Source organism: Chiloscyllium plagiosum, chromosome 29, assembly GCF_004010195.1.
Source record: "Chiloscyllium plagiosum isolate BGI_BamShark_2017 chromosome 29, ASM401019v2, whole genome shotgun sequence".
In the NCBI taxonomy this organism is placed as follows: domain Eukaryota; kingdom Metazoa; phylum Chordata; class Chondrichthyes; order Orectolobiformes; family Hemiscylliidae; genus Chiloscyllium; species Chiloscyllium plagiosum.
In genome coordinates, this window is record NC_057738.1 from 31061772 (window position 1) to 31086720 (window position 24949).

General features: G+C 41.5%; 1 protein-coding gene across 3 annotated transcripts in view; it reads left to right on the forward strand.

Moving 5' to 3' along the window:
• The window catches only part of wrnip1 (WRN helicase interacting protein 1), a 69829-nt gene extending 45173 nt beyond the window's left edge, over positions 1–24656 (forward strand). Inside the window, exons 4-8 of one of the 3 annotated variants that reach the window (XM_043719399.1) lie at positions 10453–10685; positions 15162–15317; positions 17886–17965; positions 20572–21174; positions 23345–24656. In XM_043719399.1, the coding sequence (XP_043575334.1) occupies positions 10453–10685; positions 15162–15317; positions 17886–17965; positions 20572–20808 (706 nt within the window). In that variant the 3' untranslated portion in view covers positions 20809–21174; positions 23345–24656. Of the gene's footprint in view, positions 1–10452; positions 10686–15161; positions 15318–17885; positions 17966–18832; positions 18996–20571; positions 21175–23344 lie in introns of those variants that run through there. The other 2 variants (XM_043719401.1, XM_043719400.1) reach the window with 2 other exon arrangements.
• The last annotated feature ends 293 nt before the right edge of the window (positions 24657–24949 follow it).

Consider the following 24949-nt stretch of genomic DNA (forward strand, 5'->3'; position numbering starts at 1 on the left):
ATCAATGATTAATCATGCAAATAGACATGGTACAGTTGGGATTATGGAGGCAGATTATGGCTACAACATTACTAGGGATACAAACTGAACATCCAGGGATATTGGGTAATTTGGATAAACAAAAAGCAGAAGGCAGTGAAGTTGCATTACTGGTTGAAGAAGTTATAAACAATATTGAGGAAAGATAATAGCTCAGCCAATATAGAATCTCAGAATTAAGAAATACCAAGGGGCAAAAAAAATTACTCTGGCTGGTATATAGATTGCCAAACTGCAGCAGTGATGTTGCGAATGCCATCAAGTAGTAAGTCAGAGATGCATGCGGTAAAGGAACATGTGTAATTATGGGTGACTTTAATCCGTGTATAGAATGTGCAAATCAAATTATCCACAATACCAAAGAGGAGGAATTCATAAAGTGTATACAGGATGGTTTTCTGGACCAATATGTTGAGGAACTAACCAGAGAACAGGGCATCCTAGAATGAGTGTTACAAAATGATAAAGGAATAATGGGTAATGTAGTTGTAAGAGACTCCTTGGGGTTAGCTACCATAATATGATAAAATTCTTCATCAGGATGGAGAGAGAGAGAAGGTTGATTCTGAGACCCAGGGTCTTGAATCTAAATAAGGGAAACTATGATGCTGAGAGGTATGAGTTGGCTATTTTGGATTGGGAAATATTACTGAAAGGAATGACAATGGATTGTTAATGGCAGACATTCAAAAGTGAATGGATGAACTACAAAAATTGTTTATTCATGTCTGGTGCCAGAGTGCAAAGATAAGTGGCCAAACAATGGCTTATGAGGGAAGTTAATGATCGTGTTAGATGCCACAAAGAAAGCGAGAAGAAACAATAGACTTGAGGATTGTGAGCATTTTAGAAGTCAGCAAAAGAGGACGAAGCAATTGATTGATTAAGGAGGGGAAAATTAAATACAAGAGTGAGTTTGCAGAGAACATAAGAACTAACTAAAAGTTTTGATAGATATGCAAGGAGGAAAAGATTGGTCAAAACGAATGTGTGTCCCTTATAGTCAGAAATGGGGGATTTAAGATGGGGTGAATTGATTACTTTATCTCACCTCGCACAGCTACTGACCACAACAAAGTTCGAAGTTAAAAGGAAGGTGATATTGCCGCTTACTTACTTATCAGCTGGTATTTAGCTCAGTTTCAGAAACCAATCAGCCAGATGCCGTAAGGGAACCAAAACAAACACTGTTCTATTGAAAAGACAAAAAGCTATCTCAATCAAAGATTATTGACAATATGTTTAAAATGTGCAGATATAACAAGCTACCCTTCTTGAAAAGTAATAACCTCCATGTCTGAAAAATACTCTTGCAGGGTATCATCTTAAAAGTACTTTGTCCAGGTAATAATCGAATGAGTTTCAACTTGCAAATGTTGAGAGCAGTTTCAGCGAGACAGGTTACTGAGGATTATACCTGCAATAAATGCCACTGGTTACGAATCCTATCAGATTGAATTGATCGGTTGGAGAGGCATTGAGGAATTTACAAGAGCAAGGGGTGTGATGGATGGCAGTTATAGGAAGTGGGGAAGGTCTCAAATACAGTCAAAAAGATGGTTTAACTCCAGGAAAGGTAAGAGAGGTAGGCAGATAATGCAGGAGTTTAGATTAGAGTGATGCTGGAAAAGCACAGCAGGTCAGGCAGCATCCGAGGAGCAGGAAAATCAATGTTTTGGGCAAAAGCACTTCATCAGGAATGAAGGTTTAGGTAGTGCAGGAGTCTTCTGTGGCTATCCCCATTTTAAACAAGTATGCTGTTTTGGAAAATGTAGGGGGTGATGGATTCTCAGGGGAATGTAGCATGAACAGCCAGGTTTCTGGTATTGAGACTGGCTCTAATGTAATGAGAGGTATGTCTGGTACCAAGAGATCGATTGCGTTAGGGGACTCTCTACTCAGAGGTACAGACAGACTTTTTTGTGGCCAGCAGCGAAAAATCAAAATGATGTGTTGCTTCCCTGGTACCAGGATGAAGCATGTCTCAGAAAGGGTGCAGAATGTTCTCAAGGGGGAGGGGCCAGCAGGAGGTCATTGCACACATTGGAACCAATGACATAGGAAGGGAAACAGTTGAGAGTTCGGAGGTCACGTTGTGGCTGTACAGGACATTGATTAGGCCAGTTTTGGAATATTGCGAGTGATTCTGCTCTCCTTCCTATGGGAAGGATGTTGTGAAACTTGAAAGGATTTAGAAAAGTTTTACAAGGATGTTGCCAGGGATGGAGGATTTGAGCTATAGGGAAAGGTTGAATAGGCTGGGGCTGTTTTCCGTGGAGCGTCAGAGGCTGAGGGGTGACCTTATAGAGGTTTATAAAATCTTGAGGGGCATGGATAAGATAAATAGACAAAGTGTTTTCCCTGGAGTGGGGTGGGGGGGAAGTCCAGAACTAGAGGGCATAGATTTAGGGTGAGAGGGGAAAGATATAAAAGAGACCTAAGGGGCACCTTTTTCACGCAGAGGGTAGTACGTGTATGGAATGAGCTGCCAGAGGAAGTGGTAGAGGCTAGTACAATTGTAACATTTAAAAGGCATCTGGATGGGTATATGAATAGGAAGGATTTGGAGGGATATGGACCAGGTGCTGGCAGGTGGGACTAGATTGGGTTGGGATATCTGGTCGGCATGGACAAGTTGGATTGAAGGTTCTGTTTTCATGCTATATGTCTCTATGACTCGAAGTTCTTGGACATGATTGGAACAAGGTTGGTCACGTAGAATTCACTGAATATGAATTCCCTGATTGGGGCCATTAACCTGAGCCAATCAGGGAGTCCTGGCTGACATAAGTAAAGAGGAGTTTCCCACTGTCTCACACCTGCACACACACCACATGGATGCTGGGGAAAATATAAACACTACCGCAGTTAGGCTCTAAATCTCTTGGTTATACATTTTTTTCTTTTACCCCCACACTACCGCAGTTAGGCGGTAGTGTGGGGGTAAAAGAAAAAAATGTATAATCAAGAGATTTAGAGGCACTTCAATGTAGGGGACTGACACTGTGCTGGTTAGTGCTACAGCTAGTGTGCTCCTACTGGTACAGAGGAGAAGAGTTTCTTTGTCTTTTTCCCCTTGTTTAGGGAAGATATTTGCTTCCTTTTTGTGTTTGCTTTATGGTTTGTGTTTGTTTCTTCAAAAAAAAACAACCAGGAGATTTAGCGTCTCCTTAGTTTAGGTCACTGACTCTGAGCTGGCTAGTGCCACAGTCAGTGTGTTTCTGCTGGACAAAAAGAAAAGGAAATGTAAACAGGAGTCTCCGGGATTACTCTTGGGACTAGCTCTAAGTTAGCTAGTCAGAGTGCATGTACTAAACTTGTGTAAATGAAGGGTGACTTAGTGATGGGATACTGGCCTCCGTGGTGGTGTTTCAGTGGTGACAAGAGAAACAGTATGCTCCTGAAGAATATTCACTCGCCACAGTCATCTTCAAGTTGGGGATAAGCATTTCTGACATGCCTTTGTTTTGGAAGGTTGATTCATTTGATCCTGCTGTCAAAGACTGGGCCCAGAATATGGAAATAATGCTTTATTTTTTCCAGGTCCTATGAGGTCAGACTTGAGTAAGAGAATCATAGGCCGGTATCCAGGAGAGTGCACACCTTGGAATGTGCACACGTTTGGGACAGTTAAATTGCTTATCAATATCCAAATCAGAATCAGTCAAAATAGATATCTAGGTTGAATGATCACCCAGTTCTAATGGAGGTTGATACTGGTGCAGCTGTATCAGTAATTGCAGAACCAGTCTTTAACAAGGTTCACTCTGATTGCACAAGTTTGTGCAAGACCTTGGTCAGACTGACAATCTATATTGGGAAACTGTTACAGAGTACGGGTTCGACTTCAGTTCCGGTCACTGATGAGAGGCAGTTGGTTTGGTTACCACTGATTGTAGTAAAAGATTTGGGGCCCAAGTTTGATGGGATGAAATTGGTTGAGAAAAATTCAACTTGATTGGCTCAACATTTTTCATATAGAAAATGGCTGTCTGAGTGCAGTCCTAATTAAATATCTGGATGTTTTTCAGGAAGGTCTGGGTACTATCAAAGGTGCCAAGGCCACCTTGCATGTTGACCAGGAAGTAACTCAGGGATTCTGCAAAGCCCACCTAGTGCCACTTGCCTTGCATTCAAATGTGGAGGCAGAAATCAAGAGGCTGGAAAGCAAAGGAATACCAAACCAGTACCATTTGTGGAATGGGCAGTACCGGTCATACCAATTTATGAAGCCTGACTGGTGGTGTTGCCTTTGTGGGGATTTTAAGCAAACTGTAAACTGCTTCTCACAGCTGGATAAATACCCAATCCCTTGCACAGAGCACTTATATGGAAAACTGGAGTGGGTGCTATACTTCACAAAGCTGGGGATGAGCTCCGCCTACCTGCAATTGCTACTTGATGAGGAGTTCCAGAAGTATGCCACAATTAATACCAATAGGGTTTGTACTAATATACAAGACTACCACTTAGGTTTTCATCAACTTGCACTCTTTTCCAGCGGACGATGGAGAACATTTTACAAGGTCTAGCCCAGGTTGCCATTTATCTGAATGACATGCTAATAACCGGGAAGACCAATAAAGTGTATCTTGAGAACTTGGACATTGTGCTTAAACATTTCTCCCTGGTGGGTGCATGCCTTAGATGAGAGAAGTGTGTGTTCCATACATCTCAAGTGACCTACTTGGGCTAGAGTCGACAAGATCAAGTTGCATCCATTGGAAGATGAAGTGAGGGCGATCAAAAGTATGCTAGCTCCCATGTCCGTACTGGAGCTTAGGTCATGGGTTGGTGAATTATTACAGAGGATTCATATGTAACCTGGTCTCCATCTTGGCACCCTTACAACTGCCATTGAAAAAGGGTCAGCCTTGGAAATGGTCACAATAGACAAAAAGTAGCCTTTGGGGAAGTGAAAAAGCAGCTATCAACGTCTGAGGTGTTGGCCCGCTATGAGCCCAAGGGAGATGTGCTGACATGCGATGCCTCCCCATATGGTATCAGGGTAGTGTTGGCTCTTTGGCAGCCCAATGGAGAGCAACCCTTGATCGTGTATGCTTCCCAAACTTTGCCTGATGCTGACCAAAGATACACCCAGATAGCGAAGGAAGGTTTGACAATCATCTTTTGTATGAAAAGTTTCCACCAACACCTTTTACAGATGTAAATTTGTAATAATAACAGGTCATAAACCTCTGCTAGGGCTAGTTAAAGAGGACAGAGCTGTGCTGCCAGGAGCTTCAGGTCGAATTCAGTGGTGGGCCCTTATTCTCAGTGAATACAATTACAAGTTGGGACACTGTAAAGGAAGCCAAATAGCAAATAAGGATGCCTTGAGCCATCTCCCACTGAGCGATACACCACTGGTTGTGCCTTTCTGTTGAGGTTTTAATCTTTCTGAATAGCTTTGCGGTCATCGCTGACATTATCCGACTCTGGATACAAAAATATCTCGTCCTGACAAACTGAAACAGCTGGCGATGATAGGGGGAAGCAAAAGGACCATCACAACCTGAATTAAAACCTTTCAGGACTCAGCGAGACCAGATCACCATAGAGGATGGCATGTTGTTATGGGGAGCAAGGGTGATTGTCACCTCCAGATACTAGCTAATCTCCGCAGGAGTCATCCAGGGGTTTCCAAAATGAAGCTGTTGGCAAGAGAGTATGTCTAGTGGCTAGGTTTGGACGGCTACACAGATTAACGGGGCAGTGCCCAGAGTGCCAACAGGGTCAAAATTACTGTTAGCAGCTCCTCCACTTTTGTGGGAATAGCCAGGTAAACCCTGGACTCAGTTACACATCAGCTATGATGGTCCTTTCATGGCTCAGTATTCCTGGTCATTGTGAATGCCTGTTCAAAGTGGTTGCGTGTACAAAGAGTTCATTCGTCAAACTCCAGAATGACGATTGAAAAGCCGCACAAATCATTTGCAATACATTTTGGACGTATTGGTCACGGACAATGGGACATCATTTGCCAGCAGTGCTTTTGAATATTACCTGAAGTCAATTAGCATATGGCAAATTCAGACAGACGTTGTCCAATGGTCTGATAGAAAGAGTAGTCCAAACGTTGAAGGCAGGCTTAAAGAAACAGCCTAGAGCTTTGCTTGAAACAAAACTGTCCCGGTTTCTGTTTGATTATAAGACCAGCCCTCATGTAACTACAGGGTTAGCTCAAGCAGAGTTGCTGATGGGGAGAAGACTTCGAGCCAGGTTAAACCTGATTTTTTTTTTAATTTCAAAAATATACTTTATTCATAAAATATTTTGATGATCTGTACAATTGGTGGTGCCATTCATAGGCACACCTTGCATTTCTTTACATACAGAGATCTGAATTAATCATTCATATATACAGGTCTGTACATTTACCATCCATATATTTAGCTAAGGCTTCAGCGGAGTCCACTTACTGAGTGGGCCCCCTGTTCTTCTTTGGCAGGCAGACGTTACAAGGTGGTCTTTCCCCACTGTGCGTTGGCGGCAGCTGCCCCAAACTTCGGCGCATCCCTCAACACGTAGTCCTGGACCTTGGAATGTGCCAATCCGCAACACTCAGTCGGGGTCAGTTCCTTCAGCTGGAAGGTCAACAGGTTTCGGACAGACCAAAGAGCATCTTTGACCGAGTTGATGATCATCCAGACACAGTTGTTGTTCGTCTCGGTGTGCGTCCTGGGGAACAGACTGTAGAGCACAAAATCCCGCGTCACGGACAAACACCACTGCATTCCTCTCCAGATTTCCTTTGTGTAGGCACATTCCAAAAGAAGGTGTGTGACAGTCTCGTCCCCTCCACAGCCGCTTCGAGGGCAGCATGTGGTGCGGCAGAGAGTCTGGGTGTACATAAAGGATCTCACAGGCAGAGCCCTTCTCACCACCAGCCAAGCCATGTCTTGGTGTTTGTTGGAAAGTTCTAGCGATGAGGCATTCTGCCAAATGACTTTGACAGTCTGCCCCGGGAACTGCTCGACAGGATCCGTCTTCTCCTTTTCCCAAATGGTCTCAAGGACACTACGTGCTGACCACTTCCTGATGGACTTGTGGTCAAAGGTGTTTTTCTTTATAAATTTCTCCATGAAGGACAGGTGATATGGAACGGTCCAACTGCTTGGAGCATTCCGCGGCAGCAAAGCCAGGCCCATCCTTTGCAATACCAGGGACAGGTAGAACCTCAATACGTAGTGACATTTCGTGTTTGCGTACTGGGGATCCACGCACAGCTTGATGCAGCCCCACACAAAGGTGGCCATCAGGGTGAGGATGGCATTGGGTGTGTTTTTTTTTCCCCCGTTGCCCAGATCTTTATACGTCGAGTCCCTTTGGACCAGGTCCATCTTTGATCTCCATATACAATGGAAGATGGCCCAGGTGACTGCAATGGCACATGTTCTGGGAATAGGTCAGACCTGTGTCACATATAACAACACTGACAGTGCCTCATGCCTAATGACCAGGTTTTTACCCGCGATGGAGTAGCTTCCATCTGCCCAGTTTCTGCTTCACTTTCCTGATACGCTCCTCCCAAGACATGGCGCACGCCCTAGCCCCTCCGAACCAAATACCCAGCACCTTCAGGTGGTCAGTCCTCACTGTGAATGGAATGAAGGATTGGTCGGCCCAGTTCCTGAAGAGCATGGCCTCACTCTTGCTTCAGTTTACCTTGGCCCCCGAGCTCATGAGTGCACATGAGTCTGTGCACGGACAGCGGATTCGAGCGGAAAATGGCGACGTCATCCATGTACAGGGAGGCCTTAACCTGTAGGCCCCCGCTGCCAGGAATAGTCACCCCTCTCAGACTCGCATCCTTTCTGATAGACTCGGCAAATGGCTCTATAAACAGGGCAGGAGAGAGAGGGCAGTCCTGCCTGACTCCAGATCTGACTGGGAAGCTGTCTGATTCCCACCCATTGATTGGTGTAGAAAGATCTGATCCAATTGCAGATTCCCTCCCAAAGCACATTTTGGAGAGAACATCTCTCATATACTTATGTGATATCCTGTCAAAGGCTTTCTCCTGGTCCAGGCTGATGAGGCAGTAGTCCAACCCCCTGTCCTGCACGTAGGCGATCGTATCCCTGAGGAGTGCGAGACTCTCAGCGATCTTCCTGCCCGGCACAGCACAGGTTTGGTCAGGGTGGATCACCGATCCCAGAGCAGACCTGACCCGGTTGGCGATGACCTTTGACAAAATTTTGTAATCCGCATTCAATAGTGAGATTGGTCTCCCATTTCTGATTTCCTCCTTCTCCCCCTTCACTTGTAGATGAGGGTAATGATGCTTTTCCTCATGGATTCATTCATGCGACCTGCCAGAAGCATACTGACATACACTTCCAGCAGTTCCTAGCCAATCAAGTCCCACAGAGCAGAATAGAGCTCATCCAGAGGTAGCGGCTGGTCCAGTTAAACCTGTTAAACCTGATATTCCCAGATTTGGGTGGGGGGTGGCGGATGGTGAAGCAGCTTCAGGAATATCAAAGCGACCTGATGACACCTTTAAGTGGAAGAGGATAAAGTTTGGTGTTGGAACTATATGGAAATGGTCAAATGAAAGCTGCTGCCTCGCAAACAGGACAGGAGCGAAACATACCTGGCACATGAGAAAAGCCCAAAAGGCTACCAGAAAGAGTGGGTTCTCCTCCTCTGTCAACATCGTCCCAACAAACCCATCTAGTATCTGAAGCAGTCGGATAATGTAAAGATCGAGAGCTCTTGTATATTGTTTGGAGCTTCACTTAGATGGCCAGTTTTGATGGTGTAAATATAACAGGTGCAGAATTAATTTATTAAGCTCCTGTGTCCTCTAATTTCCACAGATCTCCATCATAAATAACCTCTATATTATCCAGGAATTGCACAATATAGGAGTTACTGCAAAAACTGAAATTTTGTTCAATACATGTGGAAGTAATTCCAAAATACTTCCACTTCAGTACAGCTACAGTCAATTTCACATCTCATTTTATTGAAAATTGCATTAGAATTTTGAACAACATTCTTTTGAAGGAGTTTAAGCATTGACCTAAATTAATAAACCATTGTTCCCATTAAGCCTGCTCTGTTTAGTCGAAGTTTCAACTCCGATCTGTATGCTGACAGTATGCGACACTGTCACAGGTGGGGATATTGGTTCACCTGTGGAGTGTTTTTTCCTTTCTAAGCAGATTTGGAAACCAGATTTGGTGTTTGATTTTTATCTCCCATAAAATCAAGCAAAAATGATTAAACCTATTTACCCTATTATCTATCTTGCTATGATTATCATTACCTAAGCAGATTGATACCTGTGAATGGGAGGGATTATTATCCTCACTCAAACAAATTATGAATTCAGGCACAACTTAATAGATAAATAAGGCTATCTGAAAGTCATATTACATGCCATTTAAGAGCATTTCTTTCCATTTCGGAGACTAAAGTGACATTTTATTCTCTCATCTAAAATATCAAAATGGTCCACATATAGGATATCTAAGGAAAATAAATGCAGCACTTATCGATTATTATTTAAAAAATTAAATGTAATGTTTCACTACAAATCCAGTCTTCACACCAGCATTTGCTTAGAGTGATGCACATTTCCTTGCTGATTCAATGAAACAACATGCTTCTTTGATTGAAGTGTCAGTGCATACAATAAAAAGTGGTGTGTATTGCATAATCCTTTTACACAAAGAAAATAAAGTTTAAGAAAACAAAATGGTGTTCCTTTTATTAATTGGGTAATTCTAAATGATGGGTTTTTAAATTAATTTACAGTTTCATATAAACATTTCATTTGGAATTTAAATTGCATTTTCAGAAAAATTCAAATATTGTTTTTATGTTCTGAAGACAAGTGTTAAGAGACAAGTGTAGAACTTTGTTTTTGTTTACAGCAGCATTGCAGCTTGTACAGTAAAGCATTAGCTGTTGTGTACTGAATTACATTGTCTCAACTTTGTACTGATTTGACATACCTACCATCACTGTCACATCATTAAGCTTTTTGAGACTATCATAAGCCCCTTCAATGGCATCTATTTGATTAACACCATTTCACTTTGAATGTAGCTGCATTTGACAGTTTATACTTGACACTTAAAACAATGACAGCTGCTCTTCTCCTTTCCTGAAGATGCAGACTAGCTTTGAGATCTGAGAAGGAGCAGCAGTCCTCTTATACTATGCCTCAAACAGCAACTGTTGACAGATACTTTATCGTTGGCACGGTGATGCTGCTGAACCTGCTTCTGTTTTCATTCAGCGCTTATATATATATATACACACTTTCCATCAGCAGTCACTTGGATAGTAATCAAGAGTTTGGTTCCTCATCCATTTGTGGGGGGAGAAATACTGGTGGGTTTAGCAAACTGAAACGAGGATCAGGTGTCTTCAGTTCTAATTTTTTTTTAATTCTAGGCTGCACATTTCAATTGAACCAGAAGCAATACGGAGCATTGCCTACCTATGTGATGGTGACGCAAGGGCTGCATTAAATGGACTTCATCTTGCGATTCAAGCAAAAGTTGCTGAAGCAAAAAAACCCCAGAATGATTTTGCACAGAAAAATACTCTAGCAAAGAAGATTTTAATTAAGGAAATGCACATAAAAGAAGGACTCCAAAGGTCTCACATATTATATGATCGAGCAGGTAAGTTATCTGTACAGCGGAATGAACTGATCTATCCGTAGACTAAATAGTAATTCTAAGTTTAATACAGAAGATGGTGGAAGTATTCAGTAGGTCAGGCAGCATCTGTGGAGATATTACAATGTTGATCCAAACATGGTCAATGAGCTGAACTCAAGTGGGAAAGTGAGGGTGACTGCCTCAGTGTAAAAACAGCATGTGACCAAATGTAGCATCAAGGAGCCCTAACAAAATCCATTGAGAATCAGGAGAGCTAGTTCTCCACTGGTTGGAATCATAGCTTTCAACAATAAAGATGAATGTAGTAGTTGAAGTTTAATCATCTCTGCTCTCAAAGTCTCAAAAGTGACCAGAAACCTTGGTCAGGGATGGGTTTTGAGGCGGCTATTGGAAGACGGAAAGGAGGCAGAGGATTTAAGGGAAGGAATTTGAGGGGGCCTGAACAGTTGATGTCATAGAGATATTCAGCACGGAAACAGACTCTTTGATCCAACTCGGCAGATATCCCAACCCAATCTAGTCCCAACTGCCAGCATTTGACCTATATCCCTCTAAATCCTTCCTATTCATATACACATTCAGATGCCTTTTAAATGCTGTAATTCTACTAGCCTCCACCACCTCCTCTAGCAGCTCAATCCATACTCGCACCACCCTCTGTATGAAAAAGTTGCCCCTTAATACGGTCCCTTTTATATCTTTCCCCTCTCACCCTAAACCTATGCCTTCTAGTTCTGGACTCCCACGCCCCAGGGAAAAGACCGTGGCGATTTATTCTATCTATGTCCCTCATGATTTTATAAACCTCTATAAGATCACCCCTCAGCCTCCAACACTCCAAGGAAAACTGCCTCAGCCTATTCTGCCTCTCCCTATAGTTCAAAACCTCCACCCTGGTAACATCCTTGCAAATCTTTACTGAACATTTTCAAGTTTCACAACATCCTTCCCATAGGAAGGACACCAGAATCGCTGGCAATATTCCAAAACTGGCCTAATCAATGTCCTGTACAGCCACAACATGACTTCCCAATTCTTCTCCTCAGTGCTCTGACCTGATCAGATCCTGGGGATTTATCCACTGTTCTGCGTTTCAAGACATCCAGCACCACCATCTCTTCAATATGGGCACTTTTCAAGATGTCACCATCTATTTCCCCATATTCAATATGTTCCATGTGCTTCTCCACAGTAAACACTGATGCAAAATACTCGTTTAGTATCTACCCCATCTCCTGCAGTTCCACACACAGACTGCCTTGCTGATCTTTAAGGGGTGCTATTCTCTCCCTAATTACCCTTTTGTCCTTAATATATTTATAAAATCCCTTTGGATTCTCCTTAACCGTATTTGCCAAAGCTATCTCATGTCCCTTTTTGCCCTTCTGAATTTCCTCTTAAGTATACTCCTACTACCTTTACACTCTGAGGATTCACTCAATGTCTCCTCATGCTGCCAACAATAGAATAAAGGGGGTGGGAACATGCAAAAGGACAAATTCAGGGAAAGTATAGTTCAGGGGTGGTTCAGATCTGAAGGTGTGCAAGAGATCTGGATGGTTGAAGAGATGAATGCGAAAAGATGCCAGTGAGAATAATGAAAACAGCCAGAAATATTCAGCTTTTTCTAATGTTTCCATCTCTATAAACCAGGTAACATCTTAGTAATTTTGTGTGGTGTCCTCGTTACTGCCTCAATATCAATTAATTAAATAGTTAGTAGAAAATTATTTTGAAGGAGGAAAGAATAAAAAATTCAATTATTTATTGAATACCATAAATAGTTGTGATTTGCAATGTTAATGACTGAGCACTGTTTGGGGAGGAAATCGTTTTTAACATAAGCAAAATTCTAACATCATATGTCACGAATATTACAAATACACTTGAGGAACTGTACCATATAGAACATAGTACAGTACAGCCCCTTCAGCCTTCGATATTGTGCCAATTTTTTATCCCTACTCCAAAAACAGACTAACCAACATGCCCTTCATTGTACTAAGTTCCATGTGCCTATTCAAAAGTTGCTTATGTCCCTAATGTATCTAACTGTACTACCATTGCTGGCAGTGCATTCCACACACCCATCACTCTATGTAAAGATCCTACCTCAGACATCTCCCCTAAACCTTCCTCCAATTACCTTGAAATTATGTGATAGCTATTTCCGGCATGGAAAAACGTCTCTGGCCATCCACCTACCTATGCCTCTCATCATCATGTGCAACTCTATCAAGGTACCTCTCATCCTTCTTCGTTCCAAGTAGAAAAACCCTAGCTCCCTCAACCTTTCTTTGTAAGATATGCCCTCCAGTCCAGGCAGCATCCTGGTTAATCTCATCTGCACCCTCTCTAAAGCTTCCACATCTTTCTTAGAATGAGGCGACCAGAACTGAACACACTGCTCCAAGTGTGGTCTAACAAAAGCTCTATAGAGCTACAGCATAACCTCACAGCTCTTAAACTCAATCCCCCTGATAATGAAAGCCAACACACTATATGCTTTCTTGACAACCCTATCAACCTGGGTGGCAACTTTGAGGGATCGATGGACGTGGAACCCAAGATTCTTCTGTTCCTCCACACTGCCAAGAATCCTGCCTTTCACCCTGTAATCTGCTTTCAAATTTGACTTTCTAAAATTAATCACTTCACACTTGTCCAGGTTGAACTCCATCTGCCACTTATCAGCCCAGTTCTGCATCCTGTAAATGTCCTGTTGCAACCTACAACAGCTCTCCACGCAATCTACAATTCCACGAACCTTTGTGTCATCGGCAAACTTACTAACCCACCCTTCCACTTTCTTATCCAAGTCATTTATAAAAATCACAAAGAGCAGAGGTCCCAGAACCAATTCCTGTGGAACACCACTGGTCACCAAGCTCCAGGCTGAAAACTTTCCATCTGCCACCATCCTTTTTCTTCTATGGGCTAGTCAATTCTGCATTCAGACAGCCAGGTTTCCCTGTATCCCATGCCTCCTTACTTTCTGAATGAGCCTACCATGGGGAGCCTTATCAAACACCTTGCTAAAACCCACGTACACCACATCCACTGCTCTACCTTCATCAGTGTGTTTTGTCACACCCTCAAAGAATTCAGTAAGGTTCGTGAGGCATGACCTGCCCCTCACAAAGCCATGCTGACTGTCTCTAATCAACCTATGGTTTTCCAAGTAATCATAAAGCCTGTCTCTCAGAATCCTCTCCAGTACTTTACCCACCACAGATGTGAGACTGACTGACTGGTCTGTAATTCACAGATTATCCCTATTCCCTTTTCTTGAAGAAGGGAATCATATTTGACACCCTTCAATCATCTGGCACTACTCCAGTGGACAATGAGGACACAAAGATCATCACCAAAAGCACAGCAATCTCTTCCCAAAATCTGCCTCCCAATCTGCTCCTACATTTCTCTGTTGCTACTAGGGGGTTCTGTAGAAAACTCACAATAAAGTAACTGCTCCTTTCCTGTTTATAACTTGCACCCATACTGACTTGAAGACTATCCGTCCTTGATGACCTCCATTTTTGAAGCTGTGATACTATCCCTGATTAGCAATGCTACTCCTCCATCTCTTATACATACACACACACACACCCCATTCCTTTTGAAACATCTAAATCCTGGAATATCCAACAATCATTCCTGCCCCTGTGATATCCAAGTCTCTGTAATGGCCACAATATCATAGTTCCAAGTCCTGATCCATGCTCTTAAGTTTGTCACCCTTATTCCTGAAACTACTTGCATTAAAATGTACACACTTAACCCATCACACTGACTGCATCTTTGTCCAATCAAGTGCCTATCCCTTCTCAAACTCTCTGCACGTTGTATCTGGCTGTTCACTACCTACTCCATCATCTGATCCGTAGCTCTGGTTCCAATTCTCCCCCACCCTTGCTAAACCTTCCTGCAGATTTCTAGCAAACCTCCTGCTCAGGATATTAGTGCCCCTCCAGTTCAAATGCAACCCATCCTCAGTAAGGCATATAATTATTTTATCTCATCAACAATGTTTACCTCTCATCATATTTTTGATCAGATGGCCAAACATACACACATCACACATCACATGGAATCATTTGATAGGAGCAAGAATTGGTCATTTGACCCCTGGAGCCTGGTCAGTCACTCAATATATTCATGGCTGATAATTAAGCTCAATACCCCAATTCCACCTTCCCCCAAATCCCTTGATGCCTTTAGCCACAAAAGCTTTATCTATCTCATTCTTGAAAACACATTGTTTTGGCCTCAACCATTTTCTTTGGTAGTGAGTTGCACAGACCACCACTCACCCCTTATTTACCCCTTACCCTTAATCTGTGATCCCTGGTTCTCAACTCCCACCATCAGGAACATTCATAGTGCATATATACACTGTGCTCTGGACTGAATAATATCATTGGAAGTATGAGAGTCAGCTAGTCAGTTATCACAGAATACCTGCTTAATTCTCAGGTGAAGAACATTATAATTGCATCTCAGCACTACATAAGACGATGCGAGCCTCCGATGAGAAGGCTGCCCTCTATTGGCTTGCAAGAATGCTAGAAGGTGGTGAGAATCCATTGTATGTTGCACGGAGACTGGTGAGATTTGCGAGTGAAGATGTAGGTAAGACTTCAAAATAGCAGTATTGAATATTTCTTCCATTTATTCCAAGCCTTTGAATAGTTGAGAAGAGAGTAGAAAGAAAATAAATAAAACTGACTAACTGGAACTCCTGCTGATCACTGCAGCTCCCCTTAATTGATCTATCACAGATCCCTGGACTGAACATGGCCTATTTTGCAGACTGTAGTGATATGGAATTCTGACCCAGCAGTCAACTGATTGTGTTCACATTGCTGGGCTAAGATCAGATGCTGGCCTTGACTGAATGTGGCAGGTCCCCCAACTGACGACAGCCCCTTTGTCTTAACAGAGGGTGACTACCGTTAGACTTTGCTTCCACCGAATGCCATGTCTCTTATTCTGTATACTTGCCTCCTGAGGTGCTGGCACATGCTGTTGGTGTGACATTGACATAGCATTGGAGCCATACAGCCATATGTTTGCCCTTTTGACTGATCACTGCTGACAGCTCTGAAAAGTTGCATGTCATTTGTCTTGATTTGCCTTTTGGCACAGACACAAAGTGTTGTGAACCTGAAAGTTCTGAACTAAGTGCAAGACATATAGAAGCAAGGAAGAGATATTGTGAGCATCCCATCTCATCATTCACACCTTCGGTGGAAAATCAGACTATTTTTTTCTTCACATCAAGAATTGCATTCTTCTGATCTTATATATTTCCACTGACTTGTAATTTCCCATGCTGTTCAGGAGCTGGAACAATTCCGCCAGTGGTTTATTAATTTTATTCATTAATATAGTTATGTAATTTTTTAACATGAACTATATTAATGTATAAAGTATTGCTTCTAAATATTGATGTAGAGCCAAAAAAACTGCAGATGCTGAAATCCTAGTTAGACAAGCAGGAAGAACACAGCATGCCAGGCATCATCAGGAGGTAGAGAAGTCAGCGTTTCCGGTGTAACCCTTCTTCAGAACTGAGGGGAGGTGTAAGTGGGGCTGCGGATAAAGGGGTGGGGAGAAGGGCTGAGTGTGAGGTTGTGATAGGAGAACAGAAGGAGAGGGTATGGCCTGGTTGATTGATGGGAGGAATGAATCCGGTTGGTAGCTGAAAGGAAGGGTCGTAGTCCTTCCAGATGAGACAGGTTCACCTGCCTCTCCTCCAACCCAGTTTACTTATCCGGTGCTCCCAATGTGATCTTCTCTACATCAGTGAGGGCACTGTTTCGCTGAGCATCTCAGCAGGGCCTGCAAGGGCCGATCTGTCCTCCCTGTCACCACCCATTTCAATTCCCCTTCTCATTCCCTCTCCGACACGACCATCCTTGGCCTCCTCCATTGCCACAGTGAATCAGACTGCAAATTGTAGGAACAACATCTCTGCTTCCACCTGGGCAGCCTACAGCCCGGAGGACTTAAGCTTGAGTTCTCCAATTTCAAGCTACCAACCAGATTAATTCTTCACATCGACTAATCAGGCTGTACCGTCTACTTGTGTCCACCTACCTCTACCTCACCATTCAGCCATGCTCCACACCCAAACCCTCCCCCATCCCAGCTCCCCCCCTCCCCCCCCCTTTATCTGCAATTCCCCTTACACCAACTCCCAGCCCTAAAGAAAGGTTACATTTGAAATGTCGACTTCTCCACCTCCTGATGCTACCTGGCTTGCTGTGTTCTTCCAGCCTTCTGCTTGTCTACTCTAAATATTGAGTGACCTGCTTTGTCCTCGTGCGCATGTTATTTGCTTTCTGCCGAGGATAGATTTTCAAATTGAACTCAGATCAAAAGGGAGATTGCAGATTGGTTGTCCTGACTGGAATTAGGACACTTCCTGGTTCCACCCGGATTATGCCCTCTTTTCTCCGTGCATCCATTTCTTAAAATGTGGGATTGGTCAGTTCCTCCAAAGGCCAGGCCTGTCCTGGGCCCACATAGGAAATCTGTTTAGTACAACCTTATGAGATTGTGGTGGAACGAGTTCCAGTGAAACTTTTTGATGAGAAGTATAGGATGAAGGTTTACTTGGTTGACTTGCAAAGCCCTTCGAGCACATGCGGGTTAGCAATAATACTTGCCAGATTAAGTAGAACAATTAATCGATTTCACCATCAATCTCTTCCATGTTCAGGGAGCTCTGATAGACCAGTCATATCCAACCCTTTTTTTTAATGTTGTGTTATTTGATGCACACAATAAAGCTACATTGACTACGTTTAAGTGAAAGTTCCCATTCATTTGCCTAAATCTCTAACTGATCTTTTAATATCATGCTGTTCTGGTTTGGAATTATCCATCAAATGTGACAGCTCTTTGGAGATGATCTTTTTGGTAGACTGGTGTTTCTTCTGGCATTTTTATTTTCACAGTGGTCCCACTACGTTTCTCATTTTTTTCCTTTTCCTGACTTGTCCTCATTTCCAGTGCACATCCTAAAATCTTTGCAAAATTGTAGTAGGCAATTGAGACATCAGACACTAAAACCATCTTTACTTCAAACTCTGCAATGAAACCAACTTATATAAATGCACAAGTGTTTAGTCCTGTTAGAATTTCTGAAAGATGGTACATTAAACTCAGCTGTCGTTTTTTGATCTTTTATAGGACTAGCAGACCCTTTGGCTTTGACCCAGGCAGTATCTGCTTACCAAGGGTGCCATTTTATAGGGATGCCTGAATGTGAGGTATTTTAATATTTTATTCTTGTCTGTGTATTTATATCTGGATTATAATAACTATTGTGTACCTTCAGAAATCACATTCCTTTTATGATTCTTAATCTGCTTTTAAAGGGTATCTGCCAGATTCTGTTTCCACCCTCCAATTGCAAATTTTTAATAGCTGCAAAGAAATTCCATGTGGTTAATTAAATTCCAAATGAAGTGCTGCCGGTGTAGTGGTTCTGCAATCATAAATATGACCACTTAGAGCCAGATAACTGATGGCCTAAGGACCATTGTACCATCCGATTCCAGTAAGACCAAAGCTGACATTTGTTACGGCCTCCAACAACTATACAAATATCATTCTTTTGGGCCAGGACAAAGATGCTCTTGAACTTGATTTGATTGAATTTCTGTAAGTAAACAGAATAGATATGCCTTACACTGCCAGGGACCCAGGTTCGATTCCAGCCTTGGGCAACTATCTGTGTGGAGTTTACACATTCTTCTGTGTCTGTGTGGGTTTCCTCCAGGTGCTCCGGTTTCCTTCCACAATCCAAAGATGTGCATGTTGGGTGTAATAGCCATGCTAAATTGTCCATAGTGTTCAGGGATGAATAGGTTAGGTGCATTAGTCATGGTATATGTAGAGTAATAGGGTAAGGGAAGGGGTCTGGGTGGGTTACTCTTCAGAGGGTCAGTGTGGACTTGATGGGCCAGATAGCCTGTTTCCACACTGTAAGGATTCTGTTCTGTGTTCCTAATTGACAGTAGCTTGCTTAAACAGGGGCAGTCGAGTATTGTTACTGCAGGTGTCTCCTAGGACTGCTCAGGACTTTCTTTAGACCGATCCTAATGAGAAGCATTTATCCCCTACTGCAAAATTAGGCAAAAAGACAAGTATAATCCCAGAGACATCAGGAATGACCCCACAATTCAGCCAAGGTATCCAATCTGTACACCATGAATCGAGCTTGAATTTTGACTCCATCCTTATGAGGTGGCAAACAATGTGTACAAAGGAAAAAGCAACTCATATGTTGATCAGAAGGTATACATTTTACATATGTTAATTTTTAAGAAAATTACACAATTGATTTTTATTCATTCAGTTAATTATGATTTGGTATGTGCATTTGAAATTCTAAATTTCAGATATAATGAGTCAGATTTTCCTGGCACAAGAGAAGCATGTTAATGGTGCATGCTAGTATTAATGCAAACGTTAGCCTGTGAGGTCGGGGGTGAAGAAATGTTCCATGAGGTAAAAATCTCCACGGTGTGCTTGTTAGTTTACATCATTCCACTTAAATAAAAGCAAAGTACAGCATTTGCTGTAAAGCTAAAATCAAATCCGAAAGATCTGAAGAAACTCTGCAGGTTCGGCAGCATCTCTGGAAAGAGAAACAGAATTAACTTTTTGGTTCAGTTCCAATTCAGAATTATTTTGTCTCACAATAATGTGGTATATTTGATCAGATGGTAGAACAACTGTTTCACGTCTATCACTGTGCGAAGAAACTACACCCCATATTCTGGACTGAACAATATCGTTAGAGGTATAAACATGCAAAGTTATGTCCGTGGTAGGAAAGCTTCTAAAATCTGTCAGTAGAAATAGATAATCCAAACTGATCAGGCTACAGTGCATCAAGTTGTTATTTTTCCAGATGCTGACAAATAAGATAGTTCAGGGAGTGTCTTCGGGTGTTATCTGTCTGGACTCCCAGAAGGTATGTAATAAAACTGCACCATGAATTACTCGCAGAAGTGAGGACACGTAATATTGGATTTGGTCTTTTTAATTCAGTCAGAAATTATTTGGAGGTACTAGAAAGTAAAGGGTAGATATTCTGAGTGGTGGGACGTGACAAATAGCCATCCAAAGGATCTCCACTTGAGCCTGAACTTTTCGTATTTATTGATGTTGTGGATAAAGGGGCTGGAGAATTGTGTACCAAGAAAAAGGGATCATAAAGTTAAAGTTAGTGTCGTAGAGATAAGATATATTAGAGATTTAAACATTTTTTTCAAAATACCATATCATTGTAGTTTTCAAAATTGAGGTTGATGGCTTAAACAAGTGTATGAAGGAATGTGGAACAAAGTCAGGAAAATGGCTATTGAAGTGCAGATCAGCAGATCTACTTCATTGACAGAGAAGAATTCTCTTTCTTATATGCCTATAGTATCAGGACAGTGAGGAATGCTTCGAAATGGTGGTCAGTGCAATTTTGCAACCTTGATCAGCCTTCCAGTAAAAGAAAGGCAATCTTGCATTATCTTGAATCTATCATGATGTCCCAATTACAGCAAGTAGCCCCTTTTGTAGGAACTTGTTAATTAGCGACTATAAATGGACAACACTAGAAAACATGTTTATTTTCTGATCTGTAAAACTTTAGGTGAGCTTATAAGAAATTGAATTAAATATTTCCTACTATTTAAAGAACAGAAATCTGCTTAATGTACTAAGACCAAAGAGAAAAGCACATGACCAGTAAATCATAAGTCATGTTTCTGATTGCTGATGTTTAGTGTAACAGTCATTGTTGAGGCTTATTTCAATTTATAGAATGATGGGCAAATTTAAGATTAAGTAATAGTCTTCCTCTCTTATCATACAGGTTATTTTAGCACAGTGTGTAACATACCTGTCAAGAGCACCAAAATCGGTCGAGGTGTACATGGCATATGATGCTGTTAAAGAGTCCCTGAGGAACCACAAGGGTCCGTTGCCTTCTGTTCCACTGCACCTAAGAAATGCACCTACAAAACTCATGAAGGATCTTGGCTATGGGAAAGATTATAAATACTGTTCTTTGAACAAGCCAGAGGATAATCCCTGTTCAACTAAAGAATAATCACTTTTTTGAGATGGGCTTCTTTCTCTCCCCCTGACATTTGTATTTCCTTTTGCCTTTCTAACAGTGGGAGTTAACACTAAAAATAATTTCACCAGCAAAAGAAAAGAAACCAATGTACTAGCTGCAAACTTGTTAATTCTGCCATCACCTTCTGTTCCTGCCATCTCTGAAGTACATTCATTCTAAAAACATGTAAGCAAGAATAAAAACATGACTTGACTTTGGCTATTTATTCCATTTTTGTGTGGGTCCATCTGATGTTTCAGTAGTTAACAGTTGAAGACAGCTGAACGTCTGTCTAATTTCCATATCAGCGAAGAAAGATGAACATTTCACTGGATTCACAGATAGACAAATAATCAGGTTTGTATTAAATCTGTTACTTGCATGTTGTTGAACCAGTGCTTGTTTTTTTTTTAAACCCAAAGTTGCAGCAAAAAACAAAATCAGAAATGGAGTCTGCTTTTCTCTTTCATGTAACTTATGCAGTGTTATATTATCACATTCTCAGGCATTGTACATTCCTTTACATACAATGATTAATTTGAATTACATTCACTATGATGTAGGCAATCATGATCATAAGGGCCTATAAACAAAAAAAAATTAACACTCCATATGACTATAGATCCCAAACATTAGTTTTGAATCTGGGCTAAATTTGATTTTAGTGGACACTGTTCTCCAGAAACTTTTAAATTCTGCATCAGTACATAGTGGGAGTTCATGTTCATTCTAACAAAATAACTGATCTCAAGAATCTACTGGGTTGCTTTTGGTAAAGAAATCTTTTTTGGTATAAAATAGGATGAATTTAGTTTGGGGCTCCTTGTTATGGCTGAGTAGAGGAATTTCTGCTATGTATTTGCCACTATAGTGGCCAATATAGTTCCAATCTCCATGGTGGCCAATATAGTTCCAATCTCTAAAGTGCTGGTAATAACTCGGATACAAAATGGGTTGAGTGATGGGTAATAGGGTCAATGAATAGTTTTTAGGCTGCAGGAAGGTTTGTAGTGGAGTTCCCCAGAGATTAGTTTTGAGACCCCTGCTTTGCTCGATATGTATTAATAGTCTGGATCTTGGTGTGTAGGAAACAATTTCAAAGTTTGCAGATGAAACAAAACTTGAAAGAATTGCATACTGTGAGAAAGACGGTGTGGAACTCCAAAAGGATGTTGACAAGTTGATGCAGTGGGCAGGTGGATGGCAGATGCAGTTTAATGCAGAGAAGTGTGAGGTAGAAAGACAATACAAATTACAATTTTAAAGAGAGTACAAGAGCAAATGAACCTGGGTGTATATTTGCTCAGATCATTGAAGGAGGCAGGACAAGTGGAGAGCAGTTAGTAAAGCATATACTATAGTGTTTTCCACTTAATACTACGGGCATAGAGTACAAGAGCATGGAGGTGATGCTGAAGTTGTACAATACTTAGACCTCAGATGTAATATTGTGTGCAGTTGTGGGTGCCACAATAAAGGAAAGATGTGATTGCTTTAGTGAGAGTGCAGAAGCAATTTACAAGAATGTTTCCAGGAATGCAAAACTTCAGTTATGCAGTTAGATTGAAGAATTTGGAACTGTTCTCTTTGGAAAGAATAAATCCAAAAGGGGATTTCATGTAGGTTTTCAAAGTCATGAGCTGGCCAAGTAGAGTAGGTACGGATAAATTGTTCCTGATTGTAAAAAGCGTCAGAACGGGAGGACATATATTTAAATTAATCTGCAAAAGAAACAAGGGTGAATTAAGAAAAATAACTTTTGCACATCGTGACTAGGGTATGAAATGCATAACCTGGATATGTGGAGACAGATTCAGTTAAAGCATTTGAAAGGACATTGGATGATTTTTTTTGGATAGAAATACTAGGCAAGGGTGTAGAAAAAAGCAGGAGATTGGCACTATATAATTAAGCTTTTCTAAAATACCAGTGCAAGCACAATTGATCGAATGGCCTCCTGCACTGTAATAATTCTGTAATTCACTGGTTATGTTATTTGCTGAAATTATTAACTGCTGGGATGTAATTTCAGAATATCAAGCAAACTTCAATACCTAGACTCTGTGTTTACAAGACGTTTATTCATCGCTGTACTCCAGTATGATGGGGGACAGGTAGTGTGCAGCTATGCTCTCAAATTACTTTAATACCGACAAATCACAGCAGGTGTCACTACGTCACGATAAATGGAAACAGTAACTTACCCTGCCCCTTCCTGGCTTCATGGCAGAGCTTACACAGCACAGAATGGGAACCTTGTGTTCTGTAGAGTTCAGTTACACTTCTAATAAATTTTACTGCATCTTTGATGGGGGTTAGATGTTGGTTGGGGGAAGTTTGTCACTTCATTTCAACTGATGTATTTATCCTGCAGATTGGACTCAACAATATTCTTAATTGGCAAATTCAAAGAAAATCCTGAATAAAAGTATCAGGCTTTTTTCGGGGAGGCTACACTGAATATGTGAAATGGATGATTGCATAATTAGCGACTGGTTTAAGCTGTGATTAATTCTCTCTCTTCCAGTTCACATTTTGCACTAATGCTGAAGATGAATTTCACACCATTGTTCTTTGCTGTCATCAGCTGGGCCATCTGTTCAAGTAATCATTATTTTCTTCAGGAGAAGAGTAGAAAAAGCATCCAATGTAAGTGTACTGGAGTAACCCCTTTGCAACATAAGCACAAGAAAAGGAAATATTTGGTGCAATAATGACCACAGTGGTATTGCTAAAAGGAGAAGGGCAGGAAGGTTGTGAGAGTTATTGAATGAAATGACTGATTTTTGCTTGTCTTTGTTCAGGAGTATGAAGCTTCAAGCATGTTTGTCTATTCCATGAGTTTGTGATTCCCACTGGTTTAATACCTTTGAAACAACCAACTAGGGTCTGTTTGAATTCAGCACTTAGTTCAGATGAACCTACTGTGTTTGGCTGTAATGTGATTACACTCAATCCTTCCCAACTAATACTCATTTCTGTCAACGTCCGTATTCGTGACAGTATTGAGTGAGAGATTTGCCATACAGGAAACCCAGCTGGGAGTGTTCTTCATTCCATGGCACTCAGTGCTCGGCTGAGGGTCTCAACCGCTGGGCACCACCTTTTTCCCTTCCTCTTATTGACTGATTCTTGGCAGGTATAACTACCCCCAAAGTCCTCAATTCTGGACAAAGCCTACTGGTAAGTTAATCGAGGGAGATGTTCGTGTAATGTCACTGGTCCAGGTGCCCAGATTAATTCTTGGGGAACATAGGTTAAAATCCAACCGTGTCAGCTGATGGAACTAAAGAAAAAAGTCCTCACTAATGATAACTTTTAAATTAACCTTGGTTGTTGTAAATCAACCCACCTGGTTCACTAATGTTCTTCAGGGAAGGAAATCTGTCATCCTTGCCTGGTCTGGCTTGCATGTCACACCAAACCCTCAGTGATTTGGTGGGCTCTTTATTGTTGTCTGAAATGGTCCAGCAGGACACTTAGGTCAACTGCAATTAGAGATAGACAACAAATGCTGGTCTTGCCACTGACACCCATATCTTCTGAAAGAATAGATTTTTTTTAAAAACAGCGACTTCATTAGATGCTGCCCTTAGTGACTCAGGGAGGATTTTCAATCTGAAGAGTTTGTGAAAGAAGACTTTGTTGCTTGTCTTGCTGTGATAGCACTGTAAAAGATGTGATCCTGGAAATAATTTCTGATAATGTCCATATTGTTAATCAAAAATCCATGGAAACATTTTGCATGCAATAAACAGTGGGCACTATATCTTTGCCATGATCTGCAAAATCTGAGCTATTGTATTTAGATGTAAATGATTAAAAATGTATTCCAACAACTTGCCTGACTGCCTGAGGTTCCTTAACATCTCTTTGTGCAGCTATAAAACTTGCTTTGGAACAGACTATTCTTGGCTAATTCAAAAGCTGAACTTCTTTGAAAACATCAACAACTTGCATTTATATAATCAAAGTTTGATGCAAACAAAACAGATCATTCACAGGGTTACAAGGAAAATGAATGCCATTGCCAGAGGAATATACGATTAAGAAGAAACGGAGTACCATCAAGGAAACCTGGTAATACTGGAGCCAATAGGGAGAATTCTTTCTGATAGCTGAAGCCATATTT